The sequence below is a fragment of the Bubalus kerabau genome, chromosome 1 (assembly GCF_029407905.1).
Source record: "Bubalus kerabau isolate K-KA32 ecotype Philippines breed swamp buffalo chromosome 1, PCC_UOA_SB_1v2, whole genome shotgun sequence".
In the NCBI taxonomy this organism is placed as follows: domain Eukaryota; kingdom Metazoa; phylum Chordata; class Mammalia; order Artiodactyla; family Bovidae; genus Bubalus; species Bubalus kerabau.
This window is the reverse complement of record NC_073624.1, coordinates 53,861,308-53,886,609: the sequence shown is the minus strand read 5'-3', so window position 1 is coordinate 53,886,609 and position 25,302 is coordinate 53,861,308. Positions and strand designations below refer to the sequence as shown.

Sequence of the window (25,302 nt, the reverse complement as noted above, 5' to 3'; positions counted from 1 at the left end):
TCAATCGTGTCCGAGTCTTTGTGACCCCATGAATTGCAGCACGCCAGGCCTCCCTGTCCATCACCAACTCCTGGAGTTCACTCAGACTCACGTCCATTGAGTCGGTGATGCCATCCAGCCATCTCATCCTCGGTCATCCCCTTTTCCTCCTTCCCCCAATCCCTCCCAGCATCAGAGTCTTTTCCAATGAGTCAGCTCTTCGCATGAGGTGGCCAAAGTACTGGAGTTTCAACTTTAGCATCATTCCTTCCAAAGAACACCCAGGACTGATCTCCTTTAGAATGGACTGGTTGGATCTCCTTGCAGTCCATGGGACTCTCAAGAGTCTTCTCCAACACCACAGTTCAAAAGCATCAATTCTTTGACACTCAGCTTTCTTCACAGTCCAACTCTCACATACATACATGACCATTGGGAAAACCATAGCCTTGACTAGACGGACCTTTGTTGGCAAAGTAATGTCTCTGCTTTTTAATATGTTGTCTAGGTTGGTCATAACTTTCCTTCCAAGGAGTAAGCGTCTTTTAATGTCATGGCTGCAATCACCATCTGCAGTGATTTTGGAGCCCCCAAAAATAAAGTCTGACACTGTTTCCACTGTTTCCCCATCTATTTCCCATGAAGTGATGGTACCCTCACAAAAGAGACTACATCATTAATATTTGTTACATATTGATGACATATTAAAACAGTAATATTTTGGATCTTTTGAGATAAGTTATTGATATCACCCATTTCTTTTTACTCTTTTCATGTGGCTGCTAGAACACTCTAAAGTACCAGTGTGGCCTGCATTGCGTCTTTATGGGATGGCTCTGGTCTGGATTGTCACTAGGAACATGGTCCTTGCTGCTGCTGCTGCTAAGTCACTTCAGTTGTGTCCGACTCTGTGCCACCCCATAGACGGCAGCCTGCCAGGCTCTCCCATCCCTGAGATTTTCCAGGCAAGAACACTGGAGTGGGTTGCCATTTCCTTCCCCAATACATGAAAGTGAAAAGTGAAGGTGAAGTCGCTCAGTCGTGTCCGACTCTGTGCGACCCCATGGTCCTTACCTCCTGGTAAATTTCAGACAGTAAATTTCATCACGTGTCTGTTAGATGAATGAATGAGTGGATGAATGAATGAATAAATGAATGAATGAAGTTGATCGGTAACACATGGCTTCCTCTTACCTACTGTGGGACCTCAGACAAGCTGTTTCACTTCCCTGGGCCTCCATTTTCTCATCTGTAAAATAAGCAGAGTAACCAGAGCCCCCATTTTCTGCCTTCAGATAGATCTCTTCAGTGATTTGGAGAAGGAATTTTAGTCTTCTGCTTCCAGGGACTGCAAAGTATTGCTCACTGGGGGCAGGGGATAATGGTGTCCCCAGCTTACCGAGTGGTAAGGTCAGAGCCTCACTGGAACCCTCGATGATTTCATATTCCGTTGCAGCCCTTCCCAGATCGCCTCTGGGTTTCGCTTAGAACCGAGAATAGTCTTGCTGCAGTGCCCATCTTTCTTACAGCTGTCCCCACATAACTTCTGGAATTTATTATTCATTTTTATCCCCTCACTCATAATTTATGACTCAACTCTAGAAATATCGGGTTACACATCAGTGTTTTTTTTTCCCCGCCTCCTACATTTTCTTTGAAAATTATCTATTTGTGAGGCTCTGTGGTGGTCAAATGAACCATTTCCAAAATCAGATCATCTGGGTTCAAGTTTCACCCCCCCACATCTTACTATTAGAGTTATATGACTTTGGGCAAGTTACCTCAGTGCCTCATTTTCCTCATCTGTAAAGTGGGGAAAAAATGCTAATAATTAATTCATGTAAGATAGAGAGGGTTACATGAACATAATGTATGCAAAGCAATTAGCATGGTTCCTGGGACCTGGTAATATATTATTGTATATAATTATATCATAATTCATATATATGTGCTGTGCTAAGTTGCTTCAGTCATGTCCGACTCTTTGCCACCCTGTGGAACTGTAGCCCGCCAGGCTCCTCTGTCCATGGGACTTTTCAGGCAAGAATACTGGAGTGGGTTGCCATGCCCTCCTCCAGGGGATCTTCCTAACCTAATGATCGAATCCACATCTCTTAGGTCTCCTGCATTGGCAGGTGAGTTCTTTACCACTAGTGCCACCTGAGAAGCCCAATTCATATGTATATTTTATATATATATATATATATATGATTATGCTGTGCTTAGTCGCTCAGTCGTGTCTGCCTCTTTGTGACCCCAGGCTCCTCTGTCCATGGCAATTCTCTAGGCAAGAATACTAGAGTGGGTTCCCATGCCCTCCTCTAGGGGATCTTCCCAACCCAGAGATCAAACCCAGGTCTCCTGCATTGTGAGTGGATTTTTTACCATCTGAGCCACCAGGGAAGCCCATATATGATTATGGTATTGTTTATATTTTCAAAATGTATATTCCCTACCCACTGTACACCAGATATTGTTGGGATATTGCCCAGTATTTGAGAGAAAGAAAGTTTTACCCCCATTACAGTAGCTTTTGGGGAAAATAGCATAGCAAAAAGATCAAGGGTGTGAGTACCCATAAGATTCACAAAGAAAAAGTCAGAGGAGCTGGCCAGGCAAAAAATGTAACAACAACAAAAATAATAATAATAATGCTAAATGCCTGCCATAGTCTAGTCTGATTATACTTTGGCTACATACATGCTCTCGTTTCATCTTTATAATTGTTCCATTTGACACATGAGAAAGCTGAGTTTCAAAGGCTGAGCCCAAGGTTGACTTACTACCAAGTGGCGGAGCTGAATCTAAACTCAAGGCTCCGCCCACAAGCCCACTGTTCTTTCTCCCACCTCTAGGTCTCTCCATTCAAGTGATGGGGTCATTTCTTCTGATGCGTCTGAAAATTTTCTTTTCCTATAATAAGACACTTTCCTCCCCAACATTAGTGAAGACCAGGTAAAAACAAATCACTGAGGTTAAAACCAGTAGGCCCCCCTTTCTGTGAAGTGTACCCCTCAGGCACATTGTGGGTAGGCTGTTCTTCTAGTGTCAGGGGTCTGGTGATGGTTAAAGCTGGGCTGTCAGGGTAGGTGGAGCGCCTTGTCATGCATGAGGCTAGGAGAGGCTAAAGGTGCAGCATTCAGAAACAGTCCCCATTTTGAGAGACTGGTGAGGTCCCTCCAGGTGAGACTTTAGGAAAAAGTCAGAGATGGAGCCGGAAATCAGACAGGAAGCTGGAACCTAGGCTGCTCAAAGTCCAGTTAGCGTGTTCGGTTCTGCTTGGACTGGGCAGGGAAGACGGATCCTGGTGTCCCCGTGGGGGCTGGGGCATGGCAGGGGCACAGGGTGGCCCTGGCCACAGACCATCCTGTGTTTCCCTCCCCAAGTCCTGGGCTCCACTGTTTCTCTGAGCCGACCTCTCTTGGGGTTGGGGTCAGGGTGGGCTCAGCAGGCAGTTGCTCCTGATAGCCAGGCTGGACTAGAGTGGGCAGGACTCACAGATCCACGTGCTGTTCCAAGCACGTGGTCATTACACTCACCTTGGATTCTGAAAGTCCATCTTTTATTCGTTCAACAAGCAGCCTGAGAAATTCTTCTCTCTTCCGTTTTCAGAGATCCTTGGAGAGAGTTTCTCCACCTTGGGTAAGTCTCCTTCACCTTGCTGTTTACAGGTTATCTATGGCCCACTTCAAAGTCAACCTAATATTCCAGGCGCTTGGTAAACAATAAATGCTAACAATTAAGGAGTGCTTACTGCGTGACAGATAGCATTTTACGTCATGCTCTACTATTTAATTGAATCCTCTCAGCAATTCTGTAAGAGTTCACAGAAGCCCTAATATAGAGATAATGGAAATGGCACAGAGAGGTTGAGTCCTTTGCCCAGAGTACCACAGCCAGTGAGGTCAGAAACCCTGGTGGCCCCAAACCTGAGCTCTGAACATGGCCACAAAGATGCAGACCTCTGGGATGGATGTTGGAGGACTGAGCCCAGGTGATGCCTCAGGGTCCGTCAGGAAGCTTCAGAAGGGCTGAGGCAGCCTTTCTTCCCAGGAGATTGAATGACCTCCAGCCTGCTGCAGTGGATCCTCTCTCTCCCCTGCTCCCTCAGCTCCTGCCCAGATCCCTCCCTGCCCCCAGCAGTGTCTGAAAGCATGGTGGAGACATTAACTGGTCCCCTGTTATTCGTCTTAGCTGGTGTTGGCTCAGGCAGTGCAGTTTAGACATGTTTCCAGGAGCAGACAGCGGGTCAGCGAGAGTCGATAATGGATTCCAGCAGATTGGACTCCGTTCAGGTTGGATGCGAGCCTGGCGTCCAGGTCCTCCTCATGCACTAGCAGCTGCTGGGTGCTGCCCCCAGGGAGGGGCCTGGGCCCCCGGGCACCTGGGGGCTCAGCAGGCAGGTGGTCAGGGCTGGTCCGGGGTCTCTGATCTCCAGGTTCTCCCAGGTCTTCCCTTGTCATCATGCCCTCCCATGCCTGCTGGCTTTCACAGAGCCGAGACTTTTTGTTTCTGGCTACATTTGCTGCAGCTGTGTCAGCTCATAGTAGGCACACAATCGGGTATTTGTTGAATGAAGCACCGGCAGTTCCTGTTCAGAGTATTATTTGGCTGACACAGGGGCCCCCTGGACTTCAGTCTTCTCTTCCATCTGCTTCTTGGATGTCTTCATTGGACACTACATGTTTAACATGCCAGAAACTGCAGAAAGCTGTTCAGCGCACATCTCCCACCTCAGGTCATGGCAGCCCCCTCCTTCCAGCTGCTCCGGGCAGAATCCTCAGAGCCCACGTGGACACTTCCATTTTCATGGCACATGTTCAACCCATATGCAGTTCCTCTCAGCTCTGTCTTCAGTATAGCCCAGGAATGCAATGGCTTCTTCCCCCACCCCACCCAACCGCTGTCTCTTTCCTCCAGTCTCGCCTGGACCCTCCTAGCTTCCATCCTTTCCCACCAGAGAACATTCAACTGCTTCAGCCAGAGTGTTCTAGAGTATAAGTGGGATCCTGCCATCCTTGCACTCACATCTCCACCTCCCTGTGAAGGCCTGGGTCCTCCCCAAAGCCTGGGGTGCCTGGCATTCCCTACCCCACTGCAGGCTCACTGTGGTTCTTTGAACATGCCAGGCACGCACCTGATCGGCCTTGGTCTTGCTTCCGCAGATATACTCCTGGTCAGCTTCCTCACTTTCTTCAGGCCTCTGCTGAGGAATCACTTGTGATGCTGTGAGGATTAATGAGCTAACATGGGGAAAGCATTCAAGACAGTGCCTGGCTCATTAGCTGTTAGTTACTGCTCCATTCTTATAACGGATCCTTAGGGCCTCATTCATAGCAGACACTCAGGTTGGTCACTGGGCTACACGTCCAGGGCCTGGCCCAATTGGCCTGTCACCAAATGGGAACGCAAACGTTTGTTGAACTGAAAATATAGAGATGACCAGAGTGAAGCAGTGTACACCCTGCCTGGCACAGACTATGAGAACTTAACAGTTTGGGGAAAAGTTGGAAACCCATCTTTTCTGTGTCCTCTGGAGGCAAAATTTTGTGCCTGTCCCCACTGCCCCGACAGCCTGGGGAGCTACCTTGGCTTGGGTCTTCCCCAGGGCCTCACCCTTACTTCCTGGCTCCAGCTCAGAGACATCAGGGAAGTCTTTGATGTCTCAAAGACTCCCATCAAAGCTGAGGAGTGCTGGCAGGGACTGAACCCCTGAGCAGGCTTGTGGGGTGGCCGAGGCTGTGGGGAGAGGGAGTGGGTGATGGGATGGAGACAGCTGTCCCTGCAGAGGGGACCCCTTGTGCTGGGCCTGAGCCCCCTCATCTCGCACACTTCCGGTTCTGGGAATTGTTGCTGGTCAGGTAGGGTTCGAGAGCTGGGACCTTTTGCCTCAGCTGTCGGCACTTCTGGCCTTTCTTTTCTTGGCCCCTCCCCTAGAAGCTTTTGCCCTAAAGAGTCCAAAGATCAAGACTGTGGCTCGAGTCCCTTGGTCTCTTTCCAGGGCAGAAAAGCCTCGTGAATCTGCTCTCTGTTTAGAGTAGCTTCTAATTTGAAGCAGCTGCTGTCCCCAAGCAAAACCACTCTGTGGGTGTCCCAGAACCCCAGCCCTCAGAGGTCTGCCCTGGTTAATTTGACCTCGGCTGTTTGTCCCTGAGGTACAGAGGGAAATGGGAGGTTGTTGTGTCCCCTCCCTGGGCCCCCTTGACCCCTCGGACCGCCCCTAGGGGCAGCTTTGCACACCCAGCTTTCACTGCAGGGCACCCAGTAGGGGGTACTCAGTGCATGGTTTCTGCCTGTTTATGTTCCATGGGCCCCAGTGTGTTGGAAAACAAAATGCATGGAAACTGCTTATGAATAAAACTACACCGTGAAACTGCCCTCCTCAGAGCGGGTGATCTGGTTGTTTGTCATAGAAGCATCTTTGGTGCTATTAGCAACACCCCCTTTTTAGGCAAAACGAAGAGCAGCGCTCTGTGCCCACGGAGCTTGCTCTTGGATGGATCTTGGTTTGGGTCATCTGCTTTATGCAACAATTAATTTTTTAAAAAATTCAATTGAAGTGCAGTTGATTTGCAGTGTTACATTAATTCCTGCTGTACAGCAAGGTATTCGGTTATATGTATATATATTATTTTTCGTTATGGTTTATCACAAGATATTGACTAGCGCTCCCTGTGCCATGCAGTAGGACCTCAGTGTCTGTCCATCCTGTAGATGAGAGTTTGCCTCTGTTAATCCCAAACTCCCAGTCCTTCCCTCCTTCATCTACTTCCCCCTTGGCAACCACACATCTGTTCTCTACATCTGTAAGTCTGTCTTTGTTTCATAGATATCTTCATTTTTACAGTATTTCAGATTCCACGTGTAAGTGATATCATATGGTGTTTTTCTGTTTCTGACTTACTACACTTAGCATGCAGCATTCCTGTTTTGTGGGTAGAAGTGTCAGGCCTTGTGAGTTTGGAGTCAGGGAGACCCAGATTTCAGCCCCCAATCCATCGCTTATTCACTGTGTGTGTTTCACTTCTCTGAGCCTTTATCTTACCATCTCTAAAATGGGAATCATAGTACACACCTGGCAGGATTTCTGTGAGCACTGGAGAGCACATTGGTACAGAGCCCAGCACCTAGTAGGTGCTCAGGAAATAGCAACGTTATTCATTGACTCATGCAACAGCCATGTATTGAGCACCAGCTGGGGAATGACAGTGACAAAAATCCCTGTCCTTGTGGAGTTACTGTTCTAGACGGGGAGTTGGATAACCAGATAAAGAGGTCTAATAGGTAAGTCAGGAGGAAGGGCTGCAGTTTAACTAGTGTGGGCAGGGGAGACTTGCTGAATAGATGATATGTAAGCAAGAACCTAAGGCAGAGAGGGAGCTGGCCACGCAGATGCCCTGGAGAAGCAGTGCTGGCCTTGAGAGGGGGGAGCTTGCCCACCATCTCTGGCACTTTTGACCTGAGCTTTCCTACATGTGGTCTCTGAGCCCCATTGCCTGGTCTCTGCCTCTTCATTTCTGAGCCTTATTGACCAGTCGAATTACCCTCCATGAGATTGACTATGTCTTCCAGGAGTTTGTCCTAATAACAGAATTAATCAGACCAAATGTTATTTTCAAATGTTCCAGGGAAAGAATGAATATGTGCCCATGTAGGGCTGCCAAATTTTGATGTGAAGTATTTGGGCAACATGTAGCTGAAAGGAGAGAAGGGAGCGAGGCCAGAGAAAGATGGATAGAATCATGGCCAGTATCTGAGTCAAGGTTCATTTCTAAACTTTGATAGCAGAGACTGCAGAGAAAATACTGGCCAGCCCTTCTCCCCTGCCTCTTGCCATGGCCAGCTCCTTCTCATCATTTGGGTCACCTCCTCCAGGAAGTCCTCCCTGACCAAGCACTGAATTACCTTCAGAGATTTTGTCACCACATAAAATTGTCTTCAGTGTTTTGGGGTTTGTGGTTTATTTTCTCCTTTAGAATGCAAGTGCCAGGAGCACAGGAAACTTGTTTCCCAAGAACCTAGACTAGTAGTTGGCACATAGTAACTGCTTTATGTGTACTTGGTAAATGGATGGATGAAGTCACTTTATATAGAGCTGGGGGAAGAGTTGCTATAGACCAGTGTTTTTCAAACTGCAAGTTATATCCCATTAGTGAGTTGTGACATCAGTTTAGTTGGCATTTGAAAAAATGAAATAAAAAAGAATTTAACATCAGAGTGTATCACACATGGTAAGGATAAGTATTGTTTTAAGAAAAATATATACATGTACATGCATATATGCTGTACGTATATATGCAACGACATACTTTATTTTCCACTGTGGAGTAGTCAGAGAAGTTTGAAACAGCAGTGAATTCTTAGTTTCCTCAGACTTGATCTTCAAAAGGCACATTCTTCCCTCAGAGACTGTAAACCTGGTCACATAAAGTTTACATTCTGGGGCCCTGAAGTAGAACTTTAAGAAAAGATTCCTTTGTTTCATATTAGCTGAAAGAAATGAATAACTTTCTACTGCAAAGGCGACGTAATCTTCTAAGTCTGCTGACATGCGAGGGCTTGTTTACACACTCGCCAGTCCACACCCACCATCATACAAGCACACACCAACACATATACATGGGTACCCAGACACATCCACACCCCGTACACACACAAACACACACGTATGTACCCACAGACAGGAACACACAGACACACAGTAATACAAACATATATCTATAAATACAAGCACACATGCATACAATGGCACGTTGGCAGATACAGACACAAACATTCGTGTATACACAGACACAGAAACAACACACAGTTATGGACAGGCACGTGTGTGCACACACACACTTATATCCACACAGGGACGTTCTTACTCCTTCCACTTTGTGCGTGTCTCACCCCCTCCACCTCGGAGACTCCCAGGCCATTTTCAGAGGGGCACCCAGGAAGGGGCACCCAGGCAAGGGTGCCTGCAGAGCCCAGGCTGCCCCTGACCAGCACTCGGTCCAGGAGAGTCGGCAGACTTGCATTTGAACTCCCCCTGACTGGCTGAGTGACCTGGGTCAGGTTACTCCATCTCATGGAGCCTGATCCCTCACCTGGGAACTGGGGTGGGTAACGCCTGCTTCCCAGGGCTCATGAGGCAGTGGGACAGGCTGAGAAGGGGCATGGCTCCCTCGCCAGCTGCCCCCACAGGAGCATCAGGACCCACTGTGCCACTCTCTCTAGGCGATGTTGGACCAGCGCCATGGCCCTCCACGCTTCTGTTGTAGCAAGAGGATCCTCTGGCAGGATCCTGAGAGGAGAACTAAGATCTGCAGGGGGATGTGGGCACAGTGGCTGGTGACGCTTGTCACACACTCCATATCCCAAGGCTGCAGTTCCCCCATGTGGCCCCACCCAGCCCACACGACCCCATGCTGTCCCTCTCTAAATTTATGGAGTAATGCCAGTCTGAATTCTTGAGGAGCTAGCCAGGCTCTCCCTAGAAAACCACCCTCTCTGCCATTGAAAGATCTCCCTTTGAAATGACACCTGTGAGTTCTCGGATGGATCCACTCTCCCTCAGGCTTTAGAAGCAGCTTCACTGTGTCCAGAAGGCTCTGGTGTGGGGAATCCCATGTTACCTGCAATGGGGTCCCCTGAGGTCTCCCCAGGGTTCACTGATGCACATCAGCTGCAAAGATTGTGTCAGTTTCACCTTCGGCGAGGAGATAACAAGAGTTGTGAATGTAGGGAAAGAGAAGGGGTCACCAGGATGGAGTGGGGGTGGCAGTCCTGAGCCAAAGACATGGCACGTCCAAACAGAGCGGCCAAGATGGGGAGAAACCGTGTATCCCCCGAGTATTTTCTGTTTTACATTTTGCCTCCAGAGCAACACAGAGCAGCAGATGTCAGTGACAAAGAAACTGAAAAACAAAGAAACGCATAAAACGTAACCAGAGAGCAGCAGAGTTGGTCTGCCATCTGGCGCTGCCTCCTGGCCATCCCGAGCCTGCATCCATCCACATGTGGAGACCTGTGAGCTGCCCACAGACCTGCCAGAGGCCCTCCGTGGGCACGGCCCCCCTCTCCTCTCTGCTTCCTGTCTGTCATCAGCCAGCAATGAATGCTTATCGACCCTCTGATATGTGCCTGGCTCGTGCCAGGTGCCCTTGGGGACAAGCAAGAGGAGGAGACCGACACAGAGGTTTTCATCAGAGGGATGGACAGACATTACTCGAATCCTGACAGCCCTGCCGCTGGGCATGCTGGGAGATTTGTTTCTCTTCCAGTTCAGGGCAGAGCCACGAAGCGGTTAACTGGGGACATCTCCTTTTGTCCTGACCACTTCCCTTTTAGGGAAGGACTCTAGTGGCCCACCAAAAGAGCCCAGAAAGTTGCAGGCCCGGGGAATCAGGTCAGCACATGTACTTCTTTCACTTAGAAGCCAGTCACAGAGAACCACATTCTATATGATTCCATAGGCAAATCCATAGACACAGACCATAGATTAATGATTGCTCAGGGCTGAGGGGACCAGGGGCTGGGAGGTGATAGCTACAGAGAGCCTGAGAGGAACGGGGTTTCAAGAAAATGAAAATGAAACCCATTGAACAGGACGCTTTAAATGGGCGAATTGTAAGGCATGTGGATTTTATCTCAAAAAAGAGGGTTTTCGATTTCACATTTAAAGTCGAGCCCTCTTCCACACACACTCCCCCGCCCCATTCAGCAGGCCTTTCCTGCAGCTGGAGCAGGTTCTTCTTGTGCTTTTAAGTGGTGGTGGGGGGTGGAGGAGGGGCAGGAGAAGTGGAAAAGATGCAGGAAGGTTCTTGCATGAGTGACACAGTCTTGAGTCGGCCTTGGCTCCCTCTAGACCCGGCAGGCTCTCTCTTTCGTGGGTTGTTTGGAGACTTCTCAATCCCCAAGGATTTCTCACCTTCATTTTCCGTAATAAGGCTCTTTTTCTGCTTGTTGCTGCCACTTTGTTCCTCAGGACTGAGAATTCCATAGTTACCCTGTGGGCAGCCCAGGGATGAGCCTTGCTGGAGATATCCTTGAGCTGGTGGGGGTGGGTATCTGGTCCTGAGGAAGCTATATTCAACCCTTCCCTAATGAAGCTGAGCGGGCTGGCTGATCTCCAGTTCAGCACATGTTCTTACTTGCTGTCAAAGCGGCTCGGAAGTTACAGATTTGAGCCTCTGACACCGGATAGATGTGGCCTCTCACATGGTGTGGTCAGGGGCACATATATTAAATTCTTCAGTGATTTCAAAGGCCCCCTCCCTCAATTCAAGACAAAGGGCAAAGCCTCCCAGCCTCTCAACTGGGGTGTGTTTGCAGGTGGGATTTTGGCTCTTCAATACCTCTGTCTAGTAAACTACTGTAAAACCTCTTTCCCATCTCCTAAAACTCAACCTGTTCTTGTGGATGTGGGCCAGGCTGGGTGGGATTGTGGGTCTGGGTTAAGAGTTGGGCCACTCAGCTCTTGGTGTCTCCTTTGTAAAGTCTGCCTATAGTCCAGTACCTGCGTTGTAGTGAGCTGTTTCATGTATAATGTAGCTTCGTGCTGCATTGGAAACTTCCATTTCAATATCCTGACACAATTATAAAATATTTGCAGCAGACGGAGATCGTGTTCTCACATCTTCCCTGGAGCAGCCGTGTCGTGTTCAGTAAAATCATATTCATGCCAAGATGGGCTTGTCCACTGCATACATTTCCTGAGATGCCCCACAAATGCTTTCTAAACATTTCCCTTGTCAAACGGTGCCTGAACTTTCCAGAGGATTTGATTTTTTTCACTCGCTTACGGATGAGCTTGCTTTCGTAGGAGGTCACAGTATTTTCTTGCCCGGCTGAAACACCATTTGAATAGGTTATATAGATCCAAATAAATAACAAACACTTAAAAAAAAAAAAAACTAAGAAAGTTGACACTGCAGAATTACCCTGGCGTTTTGATGTGTTTGCTGGCACATTTATCCTGAAGCCTCTGACGAAGATGTCACAAGAAGAGGCTAGAAAATAGTATTAGAAACTATCCCCCTTTCCTTCCTCTGTGAATAAACAGCCAGGCTCATTGTTTTTAATGCTCTTGGTGTTGACTTTGCAATTATTCTTAGGAAGGACCAAAGGACAACATCAGCCAGTTTATAATTGAATCCAAATTTGTGGGGGAGGGGTGGAGGCCGAAGTAGGAGGGGAGAGGTTTACTGTCTTCTCAGCCATGTGCAGTGTCATTTTTTAAGCAGTGCCTTCAAGGGTGAATGTAAAAGGGACTTCAAAGGGCAAAGTCGAGTTGCCAGCCAGACTCTTTGAAGATGAAGGATGCTTTTGGAAAGAGCTTTGAAAGGAAACAACTAAGACACAGAACCTTGATGAAAACCTCACATCGCTTGGTTCTGAGTTCACCTTTGGCTCAGGTTCTGACCCGTTTACCCTGTCTCTCTCCAACAAGGAAAAATGAGAAGCCACCATAGACGGGAAAATCTTCCTTGACACTTCAGTGTAGTACATCTGGTGCTTTCTCTGACCCCAAAGAGTTAACTTTATGAGAGGGACAGAATGATGGACATCAGACGTAGTTTAGGAAAGTGGAGTCATGTTAGAAATGTGTTGATTGGTACATGCGTACTAAGTCGCTTCAGTCATGTCCGACTCTGCGACCCTATGGACTAGAGCCTGCCGGGCTCTTCTGTCCATGGGATTCTCCAGGCAAGAATATTGGTGTGGACTGCCATGCCCTCTACCAGGGAATCTTTTGGGTGTGAGGGTAAATGAAGATTGGGCTGAGTGGGGTCAGGAATGAGTTGTTAGGATGAAAAGTCACACTGAGAGCTCCCATTTTTTTAAGTGCTTGTTCTGTACAAGGCACTGCGTGAGCATTATTTATTTTTTTTTACTGTTTTGAATATTTACTTATTTATCTGACTGTGTCAGGTCTTAGTCGCGGGCTCTCTAATGGTGGAGGTCAGTCTTAGTTGCCCTGTGGCATGTGGGATCTCAGTTTCCCGACCAGGGATCAAATCCACATTTTCTGCATTGGAAGACAGATTCTTAACCACTGGACTGCCAGGGAGTCCCCAAGCATTTTATACAAATGGTGTCCTTTGATTTCTGTGAAGTCGGTGCTGTTATCATGACTCTCATTTTACACCTGAGGGACCTGAGACACAGAGGAGCCCAGCTTTCCCCAAGGTCCACACCAGCTAAGAGACAAAACCAGGATTGGGGTCTGCCTTCAGAGCCCCTCTTTTATTTACTCATCTTCCCTGGTGAGGGAAGAGGCAAAGGGAACAGATGATACCTTTTGGTTGTACGTTGATTGTGTGCCCAGTATAAAGCTCACAGCTGCCTGACTGAGTATGATCATCTCTGGGTTCTCTGGAGAGTCCAGTTGGAGCTGGACAGTAGACACATTGCATGCATTTTTGCCAGCCCACCCTGAGCGTGCCCTTTGTGGCCCTTCCAGCAGCAGGATCTCCTTGAGAGTCAGGACGCTGTGCTTTTTAAGGAAACTGGGCAGAAAGAGCTGCTTCCAAGTCTCCCTGACCTGAGGTGTGCCATCAAGATGCCTAACGGGCAGCACCATGGCCCCTGCCTCCCCAAGGATGTCTTGGAACTTTGCGGTTTGGTCATCTCAAATGCAGTACCCCAGGGCTGTGCACGTGCACTGATGTTTATGTCACATTCTGAAAGGCCAGACCAAGCACACGGTGAAGGAGCACCAAGAGGGACTCCTCAGGACTCCGTGTGGGCAAACTGACCCAAGTCCCCATCAGGAGGCAGTCCCCTGTGTAGAGGGGCTTCCTCTTGCCTCTCCCACAAATGCCAGAGGACGAGTGGTTTGGGGTGCCAGGAAAAAGGCCCCAGCGTGGGAGGTGACAGAGCTGAGTGCAAAGCCCCGTCTGCTCCCTAATGACTCGGGCTTGGCCGGTTTTACCTCCTGCATGCTGTGTGCCTTCTCTCTCTGTCCGGGTGGGCTGAGGTCTGAGGGGCCGAGGGATGGATGGGGAAGGGCATGAAGTAAAAGGTGCTTGATAAACGGTAGGAATCGAATTTGCCTTGATGCTGCTGCTGATAATGCTGCTCATGGCGACAACAGTCCTGAGCTCTGCCAGACACAGCACTGTTTGACATTTGACTTGGCTCAGCCTCTGAAAGCTTCTCTTCAAAGTGAGCTTCGATGGTGGTAAGGAGCCCTCAGTACATGGTCTGTGTGATAGGGGAGCATACAGTTTACGTACAGCCTCATAGGTGACAAGGAGACTGCCAGGATTCCACATCTGACTCCACTGCCACCCAGCTCTGTGACCTTAGACGCATCACTCAGATTCTTTGTGCCTGAGTTTATTTATCTGTAAAATGGGCGTGATAGCAGTGCCTCCCTTATAGAGTTTTTGGTTTCAAAGACCTTGAGCCAAAATCGGAGACGTGGTGTTCAAATCCAGACCATGTATAAACAGTGCATCTGAGCTAGAGGCAGAGCTGTGGGAGGAACCCAGTCTTGAGTCCTGGGTGCGAATCTTGCCCGGGCCCTTGACTTGCTAGGAGTCCACAGGTAAGTTCTAGCCCATCTGGGCACCTTAGGGTCCTCATCTGTAAAATAGAGACAGTACCGGTGTTCTCTTTAAGCCATGATGAGGGATTAAATAAGACTCTGCATGACATAAACATAGCTTACGCTGTCTGTGGTCATTAGATGCCAGCCGCCCAGCAAAACACCTCACATTGTCTCATTTAAGCCTCCCTGACCCCTTCAGGCAGGTAAGATGTTTTTTTGAATCCACAAAACATGTTTTTATTTTTATTTCATATTTTTATTGTAGTATAGTTGATTTACAGTGTGTTATTTTCTGCTGTACAGCAGAGTGAATCAGTTACACATATACATGTATCCACTCTGTTTTTAGATTCTTTTCACCTATAGGTCATTACAGAGTATTGAGTAGAATTCCCTGCACTACACAATAGGTCCTTTTTAGTTATCTATTTTCTACATAGTGGTGTGTGTCAATCCCAGTCTCCCAATTTATCCCCCACCACTCCTGTGGTGCTATTATTGTTCCTTACTTTATGGATATGGGAGCTCAGGTCCCAAGAGGTAAAGGTGCAGCGTGTTGGGGGAGCAAATTGAAGGATGCTGGTGCTCCGTGAGGCTCCCAGGACAGCCTCCACACGCTGCAGCCCCCTCCTCCCTGCTCTCACACATCAGCTGCCATGGCTCCCCCTCCCTCTCCCCCAGTGGGAAGCCTTTCTATCTCACTGCCCCCACCCTCCTCGGGGAATATTGCTCTGGGATGAATGGGTCTGGGATTGCAGGCTGTGGCTGGGATAAATGAGCTCATGTGTGTCATGCCTGTCTCTTGTTGAGTGAGCATCAGCCTAGGAATTCTCGATGAGCTTACCCAACGGACAGCCGTATTGGATCGGCGTTTAAATGGACAGCCTTGTGTTCGCAGAAAATGAACAGTCAATAGAGGCCTATTGACTGCCGGCTGGCTTGCCCTGCTCAGGCTCAGGCGTGGGGTCTCTGCCAAGATGGGAGAAAGGTGCAGCCCCCAGCTCCTGGGGATCTGGTGGTGCTTATTTTTGCATGGGGAGTGCCAAGGGCTCTGGGAACCTATTTAGCATTCACTTTCACACCCACATGCTCCAAATCACAGACACTTGCTCTAAATGGGGGCTTGTCATTCTCTAGGCCAGAGGGACATCTTGGGGGCCACAGTCATGCCTGCATCTTCTCTGGGATGATCCCTGTTCCTTGTTATTTTAGATGCAACTCAGCAGAGTGTACAAAAGTGCCTGGATTCCGAATCTGGTCCACCACCATCCAGCTCTGTGCTTCAGTTCCCCCATCTGTAAAATGGGGGTGGTAACCTGTGCCTCGGTACTTTCCTCATGAGGGCTTGTGAGGATCGGATGAGTTAATATATGGCACGGTGCCATGCATGTAGTAGGCTCCATAAAAGGGTTCCTAAGATCATCTCCTGTAAATATCAGTTCAAGGTCAGTGTCCACTCTTGTCTCTGAGCTCCACAAGAGCAGGGGGCCTGTCTGTCCTGTTCACTGCTGGGTCCCGAGGACCTAGTGCCGGGTCTGACATGTGGCAGGTTCTCAGAAAGTATCTGCCAAAAGGATGAGTGAGTACGTATAAATAATACTGCTCCAAATGTGGGATGGAAGAGCAGTCTCTGTGTGCTCCTGAGCTCCTTAGGGGTTCACAGGCCAGGAAGGAAACATTGGGGACTGTATTAATTTCCTATGGCTGCTATAACACATTACTCCTAATTTAGTGGTTTCAAACAACACAGATATACATCTTACAGTTCGGGAGGTCAGAAGTCTGATGTGGGTCTCACTTGGCTAAAATGAGGGGCTTTTAGTTTGTAAGGGGCCCTGAATTCCTTGGCTTATGGTCCCCTGCCATCTTCAGAGCCTGCAATAGTCTTTCTCGTATCGCATAACTCTGATATCGACTCTTAACTCTTCCCCATTTAAAGAACCCTTGTGATTATATTGGGCCTACTTATATAATCCAGGATACTCTCCTTAAAATCAGATGATTAACAACTTGAATTCTATCAGTTACCCTAATTCCTTCCCCCTTTGCCAGGTAACAAAACATATTCACAGGATCCAGGGATTATGGAGTGGACATTTAGGGGACAACTATTCTACCTACCGTAACAACTTTCACTTATTCAGGAAGATGGGAAAGCTACGGCAGAGACTCTCTAACTTCCCCAAACCATATTTGGAAGATTAAGGTCTTCAATCAGCACCTCTTCTACAGTAGCTCTTCCTGAAATGCTCAACCCCAGCCTGTGCTATGGTGATTCTCTGCAGCTGGTGGCAGGTGCCAGGAAAACCAGCCTTAATAAAGGATAATAGCCCAGAATCACAATCAGGAAATGTTTAGGGAGCCCTCCCATGTGCCCCAGCGTTAGCTGCACTGAGCAGCATTCCTGCTGCTCCAGGTCAGTCTTTTCGAGCACTCACTGCGGGAAAGGCACTCACTGAATTCTCGTCTTGGCCCCTTAAGGTAGGTACATTTGTCACCCCTCTTGGCAGATGAGGAAACTGGCACAGAGAGGTTCAGTGACTTGCCCAAGGTCACACAGCCCATCAGTGGCAGAACTAGGATTTGAACCCAGGGAGTTGGACTCTAGACCACAACTCTCCCCTGGTTTGCTCTCCTGCTTCTCTGCTGTTCATGCACTTTACCTCATTTCCGGTGCACATCTACCTGTGAGAGTAGGGTTTCTTTTTAATACCCATTGCTCAGATTAGGAAACTGAGGCCAGGAATGTTACCATGGCAAACCCAGCCTTACCTGGCTGCTTAGTGCCCTGCTTAGGCTATTTCTCTGTATCAAACTGCCTCACTATGTGTTACTGGTGAAGAATTAATTTAGAAAAATGAACGTTTTCACAACATACCTGGCCCCCCAGTCCCTTTCAGGAGTGTTGGCTGTTTTCAGTCCCACGCCTCCTCCTTACAGGTAAGTAATCACTGCTATTTAGAAGGAGAACTGGATGGCATTTTCCTGCCTGCCACCAAGACTCATTTAGGGCCAGCCTGAAGACTGCAAGAGGCAAGCAGGTGTGACGCTTGAAAGAGGATACACGGCTGGTCTCCCAGGATCTCCTTAATGAGAAATTTCAATCTTATGGATGAGAGTGGAGCAGACACGGCCCTCATTACTACCTGTGTCTAAATTAAATAAGACAAGGGAGGCTCTTGAGAAAAAAGGCAGAAGTTACTACAAGCTGAAAGGACAAGGTGCAGGAGAAGTGTTCCTGTCAGCAAAGTTTCTCTGACTTTCTGGGGTGTATGGAACCCCAACATATTTCTCCTTTGGAGCATCAATAGCCACTGAGGTCAAGGGTATAGAACAGACACAGCTATGACTCTGGCCTCCTCCTCTGCTGTCCTCTGGCTCAGCCAGGCCTGGGCTGCAGGCCTGGCCCAGGACTCTTGACCTGACTGCCATGGTTCCAGAATGGGGGGGACCCCAGTGCCAAAATACCTCCCTGATGCCCTGTCTTCTAGATGACAGCCCTGGATGGCCCTCCAGATGACAACCTGAGATACAAAGTGGTCCAGTGCGTTTGTTCTAGGAGTCACCATGCCTGCTTCAATTTTACTCATTCATCCAATCCACTGTCCCCTTGCCATTCATTCATTCTCTTTCTATCTCTCTGTCCCTCTCTCACACAGACATACACAGAAACACACACACACACACACACACAGACATACACAGACACAGACACACACAGACATACACAGACACACACAGACATACACAGACACACAAAGACACACACACACACACACACACACACACACTCACTCACTCACTCTGCTAGCTGCGGTCCAGCAGGAATATAGGCTTCCTGCCATTAATTGGAAGCTCCTGACTGCAGACACAGCATTACAGTCCATTCACAGTCCTTTTTTAATTCCAAGAAATGCTGCTGTAGCTAATACCTACTTCAGGGCAAATGACTGGTTGGCGTATCAGCACTTTTCGAGTTATAAGCACCCCCTTTTAGCTGGGACTCCTTGTTTCTTTTAAGTGTTCTTTGGAATGAAGCATTACTGAGTGGCCAGCAGGCCTGGGGAGGTGGTACAGAAGATGAGCTGCCCAGAGAAGAGCTGCCCAGAGAAGTGGCTCACAATGCTCAGGACGGTGGGTGACCAAGTGACCCATGGGTTCCACTCCCTTCAGAAGTTGCAGGAACCAGGGGGCCCAAGCCACTTCCTACACGGCAATCCTGGTCACAGCTTTCTTTGATGGGCACCCGTTTCTGGAGGAAAAGTACAAATACTTTAGAAATTGATCCCTGCCCCATAGCCTCTCAAAAGGAGTCCCTCTCTCCAGACCTTCTCTGCCTTCCAGGCTCTTCTACACTTTGGGGTCTGAAGCTGTTGTGGTTTTTTTTTTTTTTTTTTTATAAACATGTTGCTTTTTGTAAATTGAGTGGACTTTTCTGGTTCCGTTAACCTGGGCTGGAGGCATCCAGGGCCCCAGGAAACATGCTTCCCCATGAAGCACACCTCCAGAGCAGGCAGATGGCACCCAGAATATCGTATCCACTCTCATTTCTTGAGGACCTACTGGGTGCCAAGCATTTTACCCATACAATCTGTTTCTCTCCTATGTGACGGATAACCTGACTCTCCTTTTCATGGCCAAGAAAGATGAAACCAAGGAAGAGGTGATAAACTCATTCACAGCCTCGGGATCGTGAGAGGCAGGGCCAGGACTGATGATGTCAGAGTAGGACAAGCACGTGACCTGAGTTTCTGAGGACTTGGGCACTCATCACTGCCCTGTTTTTGAGATGTTTGTCTTTGGTTCTTTGCCCATCACCCCCTGAGGGCTGTGACTCAGCCTCCCCATCCAGACTCTGGTCCTCTCGCCAGACATGCCTGCCATTTACGCAGCAAGATGCGGGTACCCCGGGGCTGAGCTGCAGACACTGTCACCCCATTAGCTGGGTGAGTCTGCCCTTGGTCTCCCCAGGACCCATTTCCTCTGAAGATGAATTGTTGCAGCTCCCAATTTTGAACAGTAAGAAACACCGAGGTCAGTGCCAAGACTGAACAAAGCCAACAGATGCTTGGCCTTTGAGGGAGGAGAACACTGCGAGCTCTCCTTCGCCTTCCTTTTGATTTGCTATTCAATTAAGAAAGAAAAAACATTGGAGAGGATCAGTGAGTAGAAATCTAATTGGAAAAAAAACAGAACCAGTTCACACAAACAGGAAGTGTGGTGTGCTGTGAGCTGGTCGGGTGCTGCTTCGTGGCTTTTTAAAACGGCAGTGCATGTTCTAGACCCAGTGTGCATCTCCTCTTGCCTCCATTCTTCAGCCTGGGTTCTTAGGCTTAGCTTCCCAGGGGTCAGAAGAACAGGGCTGAGCACAAAGGATGCGGGGATAACATCTGCCTTCTTTGCTTTTATGACCTCTTTCGTATCATGTCTTCCTTGGGAAACGTTTGCTTGCAAAGGATAAAAATCCACCCGGAGGTGCTAAAACAAAAGGGAAATTTATTACAGCAGCAAATTCTGGGGCAGGAAGGGCATTTAGGTTTGTGCCTGGCCCCCACCCCATCAGCATCACGGGATCAAGGATTCAGTTGTGACTCTCCAGCACTCTCTCTGGCCCTTGAGTCTCTGCCACTGATGATTTCTTCTGGTCTCTCTCCGCCACCTCCCTCTCTCCTTCTGTGTCTCACATACAGAACGCATAGCCCCCTTGAAACAGTACCTTCAGCCTAGAGCCTTCATTTCCATATGGTCTACTGCCCACCACCAGCTCATCCTGCCTCTCAGATCTTCAGTGCCATATTCGTGGGAGCGAGCAGAGGATTGGTCTCGTCTCCCTCCATTTCTGTAAAGAGTGACAGTAATAGTGCCCTTGTCTAGAATTTCTGTGAAGACTGAAATCGGTGAGTGTTGCTTAACTCAAACAACTCTCTGCCTGTACATAATCAGTGCTCAAAACTTGTGGTTCTTACCACTGTCCTTTTTATTATTCAGTGGTCCTTGTGCAAAGAGTAGTGTGATCAGATGTTTTCCAGACGACCTCAAAGTGAAAGCAACAGGCATAGAAAAAACTTTTTTTTTTCCTTCTCTTGAAGAACTAATATGAGTACTTGATAAGTAAGATCTTTATAAGATATTTTGTCATGTTCAAAGTGTTGCCACACACACATTTCATTTGATTATAATACCTGCGGTATTATTAAGACTGTTTAATAAGGGTTCAAAACTGAGGTATTGAGAGGTTAAATATTGCCTGTGGGTACATGGTCTGCGAGTGATGGAGCCTAAATTCACATCTGGTCTCAAGCCTAATTCCTGTGTGTTTTCAACTTCATCAGAGGTGGAAGGTTTCATAATTTATTCTGTTTCCCTTTATACCTTGGCTGCTAGGAAGCTCAAGCTAAGTATGATGCCCACATTCAGCACTCTCCTAACCGTGGTTATTAGTATGTTTCTTATATCCCATGGATGGAGGAGCCTGGTAGGCTACAGTCCATGGGGTTGCAAAGAGTCAGACACGACTGAGCGACTTCACTTCACTTATATCATCATTAAATGAAGTTCTTAGATATGGTAGATTTACTTTTGCATACAGGCCTCTATTCCAGGTAGGTGAATCATGCCCTCCCAATGCAGAAGTGATGAGGATGAGTTTGGCTTGTAGAATATAGTGGTTTCTGTTCGTAGGAGACGGCAGGCTCTGGTGGATGCAACCTGGACTGTCTGCCTTTCTGAAATCTGGGTCTCCTTTCCAGACTCCATGTCAGGGGTCTCTGCGCATCTCTTTCCAAAGAGAAGAGGTTCCCCTCTTCCTCCCTAGGCTCTCTCTGCTTCCGTCTGATAGCCTGTGGTGAGGGGGTTGGCTTTTCTCAAAGACCCTGGCAGTGACACATGATCAAAGAAAAATTAGTTGAGACCTTTCTGAGGCTGAGATGGGGGGATGGCATCTTTCCAGAACTCTTATTCAGGCTCAACCCTTTGAGGGTTTTAAACTTGCCACCAACAAACCGAATTACGGGAAGGGCTGATATGTGTCTGGGTGGAGTCTGATGATTTTCTTGGTTTTTGTCTCTCAGTTCTCAGCAGGGGTGTTGCTCAGGGTACCCAGTCAAACATCTCACATAAGATTCTAGATTCTTCCAGAGTTCCCCTTTCCATAGACAAGAGGCAGACTTACCTGGCCTGAGTCCTGACTCCAGCCCTCTGCCTGGTGCCCCCTCCGAGCCTCTGTTTGCTGATCTGTGACCTAGGGGTGGTGTCACCTCCCACAAGAACTGTGATTAACAGTTGGCAGTACTAATAATACTGATAACAAGGGCAGTGACACTTGGAGAAGACTCTTCTTGGGGTGTGAGAATACAAGCTAATGCTTCTTGACTGCTCGCCATATCTCAGATGCAGTGGTTAGCACTTGGTGTGTTTTATTTAACTCACAAATGTCTCACAACAGCAGACGAGAAAACAGAGAGGTTAACAACTTGCCCAGAGTCACATCGCAAGTACGTGGCAGAGGCAGGACCCAAAGATGAGTGGAAGGCACTAGCTCAGACCATGGCGTGCGGTGGGTCTCTCTGCCCTTCCCTAGGGACCTTGCAGCCAGCAGCCCGTCTTTGTGGGCTAACGCTTTGTCAGCAGGGCGGCCAGTGCCTCCCCTTGTTCCTCTTTCTCTGACCCTCTTCCACTCGTTGCTCTTTTTTTTTTTTCCTTCAGTAAAAACCCAGCCTTGACCTTCACAGGCTGTGTGAGGGGCTGGTTTTCCATTAGAGGTGAGCTGGTGATCACTTCCCCTCCCTCCAGACCAGACCAGGGGGCTGGTCTTTCTGAGGGAGCCAGTTTACAGTTGGTTGAGACATAAACGGTCTGTTTACAAAACCCAAAGTTGTTAGCAGATGAAATGTTCACTGTGCGCCCCCCCGCCACCGCCCCTCTGCCCCGCCAGACAAGGTGGCATTCAGACCCTTTGAGCCTGGGGGCAGTTTCCACCTTAGAGCACCTGCTCTGGCCCCAGTCCCCCTCCCTCCAGGGACGGGGACACCCCACTGGTTCAGCAGGTGGCCTGAGGGCATCTGACCAGAGAAAGCAAAGGCGCTTGTCTGGCGCTCGCTTTCCATCTCCTTTGGTTTTGCCAGATCAGTCCTGTTTGTAATCTAGATGAATCCTGTCCCCCATGCCCCACTGACAGACTTCCGACACACCCATCCAGTGGGGCTGTCTCCTGAGCGCTGCCTCAGTACCCCACCTTATGGAAAGCAACAGCCCCTCCTGAGTGCCGGCCTATACCAGGCCCTGCAGCACGGTTGACCGAGCCTCACCCCCAACCCGGGGAACCACCCCGTCAGCCCCGTTATGGACAGTGCGGCCTGTGACCTCCCTGCCAAGGGGCCTGTGGGTCCCCTCTGGGATTCTGTCTGAGCCCCACTGATGCCAAGAGGCTCGCTCAGCCTGTGGCCTGCAGCCAAATGGGAATTGACTCTTCTCCCTCCCCTGATGCTCACCCTTGATAAATCACTCCCTGTTTTAGTGGTATTGTTAGAGCCAAAATAAAGCCGCCTTGGAGGGCTCCATATATCTGCCTTTGGCTTATTGCTGGGACCTCGGGTATGGAGAGAAGTGCCCCCAGGAGGTGATGAATCCTATAAAATCGTCAGGGGTCCAAATTGGGCTCTGGGGAGAGGGTTGTCTCAGCTTCTCTGCCCCCCGACCAGTGTCCCCAGCTGCAGTGACCTCAGCCAGCCCTCCTTGGAAAGGGGCTCCCTTCTGTCCCATTAGAGCCCAGAATACTGAGTGAGTGTATCTGGGTGGTTTTCTGCATCTCTTTCTAGAGAGAAAATGTTATATGAAGTGAACTCTGTTCAACCTTTAGAAAGAAAGGAAATTCTACATGCTCCATGCTACGAAGTGGATGAACCTCAGTGTGCTACGTGCAATAAGTAGCTGCAAATACTGCATGATTCTACCATATGCTGGACCTGGAGGGGGCAGATTCATAGAGACAGACAGCAATGTGGTGGCTGCCAGGGGCTGGAGCAGGGGATGAGGAGTTAGTGTTTAATGGGGACCGAGTGTCAGTTCGAGATGATGAAAAAATGTCTGGAAATGGGTGGTGGGGATATGACTGTCCCTAATGCCACTGACCTGTACACTTAAAAGTGGTTAAAATGGTCAATTTTGTGTATATTGCACCATAGTTTAAAAAAAAAAAAACCCAGGTGGTTTTCCACCTATGTCACTTCCCAGGGAACTTGTGCCACGTGGAGACGTTTGTTCTGCAGAGTGAGGGGTGTAGGAGCTGTCAGGGGACCTCCTCGGGCCTCCTTCCTGCACCTTCAAGGCCTTGTGTCAATCTCCCAGGCTGGTCTTTGCTCAGAACCATCACTGGAGAGCTCACCTGGTCGTTCTCTCCTCCAGTGGAGCTGAGGTACAGAGCCTTAGAATGAGTAGCTACACTCAGTCTTGTCATTTTCACAGATTTCTGGAGACCCAGAGAAGCTTGCCTGGATCAACACAGCATGTTAGGGAGGAGCTGACAATGAAATCCAGAATGCCCAGTTAGCGTTGAATTTCATAAACAATGAATAATGTCTTAGTATAAGTATGTCCCATGCAGTATTGAGGACATGCACTAATTATCTGAAATTCCAGCTTCACCAACTGTATGTATTTTCTTTGCTAAATCTGGCAAACTGACCTGAGAGGCAACCCCGATCTCATTCTCCCCAAGTCAGAGCTTCATAGCTGGCAGCTGGGGGCGTGCAGAGGGGGAGGGCATGGGGAACACAGGCTTGTGTCAGACTCCCCCGATAACCTGTGTGACCTTGGGCAAGATACTCAGCTCCTGAGCCTCAGTTCCATGTCTTAAAATGTGGATAATAACAGCAGCCTCCTTATGAAGCAGTAAAGGATTAAATGATCATACCTATGAAGCCCTTAGCACAGTCAGCATTCAGTTAGTGGTAATGCTTCCGTTATTCTTGATATTTTCCTTCCTTTGTGAATGAAAGATAACCATTTACTCGATGAGCGTTCGTCTGTGGAGCCGAAACTGGAAAACACTGGTGTGAAGATCCGGCTCCTGTCCCAGCCTTGCTGTCATATGCTGTGTGACCTTGGGGAAATCAGGGAACCTCTCTGGGTCTCAGTTTCCTCAGCTCTAGACTGGATTAGATCGTTCTAAGGTGCCTTTCAAATTTAGAAGTATAAATTCTACCTCAGCAAAGCTGTTAATAATAACCTTCTAAAATTCCTAAGTGGTCCTCCGCGTGTCTGCACAGGCACACATCGGGTTTTCTCACATAATGCTTGAAACCAGGTGCAATAGTGGGGGTCTTTTCCCTACGTGGCTAATGAGTCTCAGGACTCAGAAAAGCTAAGTAACTTACTCAGGGTCACAAAGCTATTATGTGACAGAGCGTGGCTTCCAACCTTGGCCTCCTCGCCCTCCCATTCTTACCATCCTGATCCCTTACCCTCAGGGATCAACTTCTTTGGAGGTGGTGGAGAGCAGGCAGGGCCCCAGAGCTGCAGTTTCGGGTCATGTCTCCCTGGATGGATTATTCTTGGGCAGGTTCACCACTCACCAGACTGCAGCAGATTTGGTTGGGTAAGTCTGTATGGTGCCCATGGGACCATAGAAGTGGTGTATGGATTATCTTCCCTATTGCTTTGCTGCTGCCATCTTGAATAATTAGAATGGAACTGGAAAACAGAGATCTCTTAGCCTTTAAGTCACTGATGCCTTTTTTGCTGCTGCTGCTGCTAAGTCACTTCAGTCGTGTCCGACTCTGTGT

The 25,302-nt window shown here is 48.6% G+C and overlaps 1 protein-coding gene across 16 annotated transcripts in view; it reads left to right on the top strand.

Moving 5' to 3' along the window:
* CHST11 (carbohydrate sulfotransferase 11) overlaps nucleotides 1–25,302 on the top strand; it is a 261,341-nt gene that overhangs the window by 202,885 nt on the left and 33,154 nt on the right. For 10 of the 16 annotated variants that reach the window (XM_055574914.1, XM_055574913.1, XM_055574917.1 and 7 more), the window contains one exon: nucleotides 3,592–3,621. The exons of the other annotated variants lie outside the window; for them this stretch is intronic. In XM_055574914.1, coding sequence (XP_055430889.1) covers nucleotides 3,592–3,621 — 30 coding nt within the window. The remainder of the gene's footprint in view (nucleotides 1–3,591; nucleotides 3,622–25,302) is intronic. 16 annotated transcript variants of the gene reach the window in all.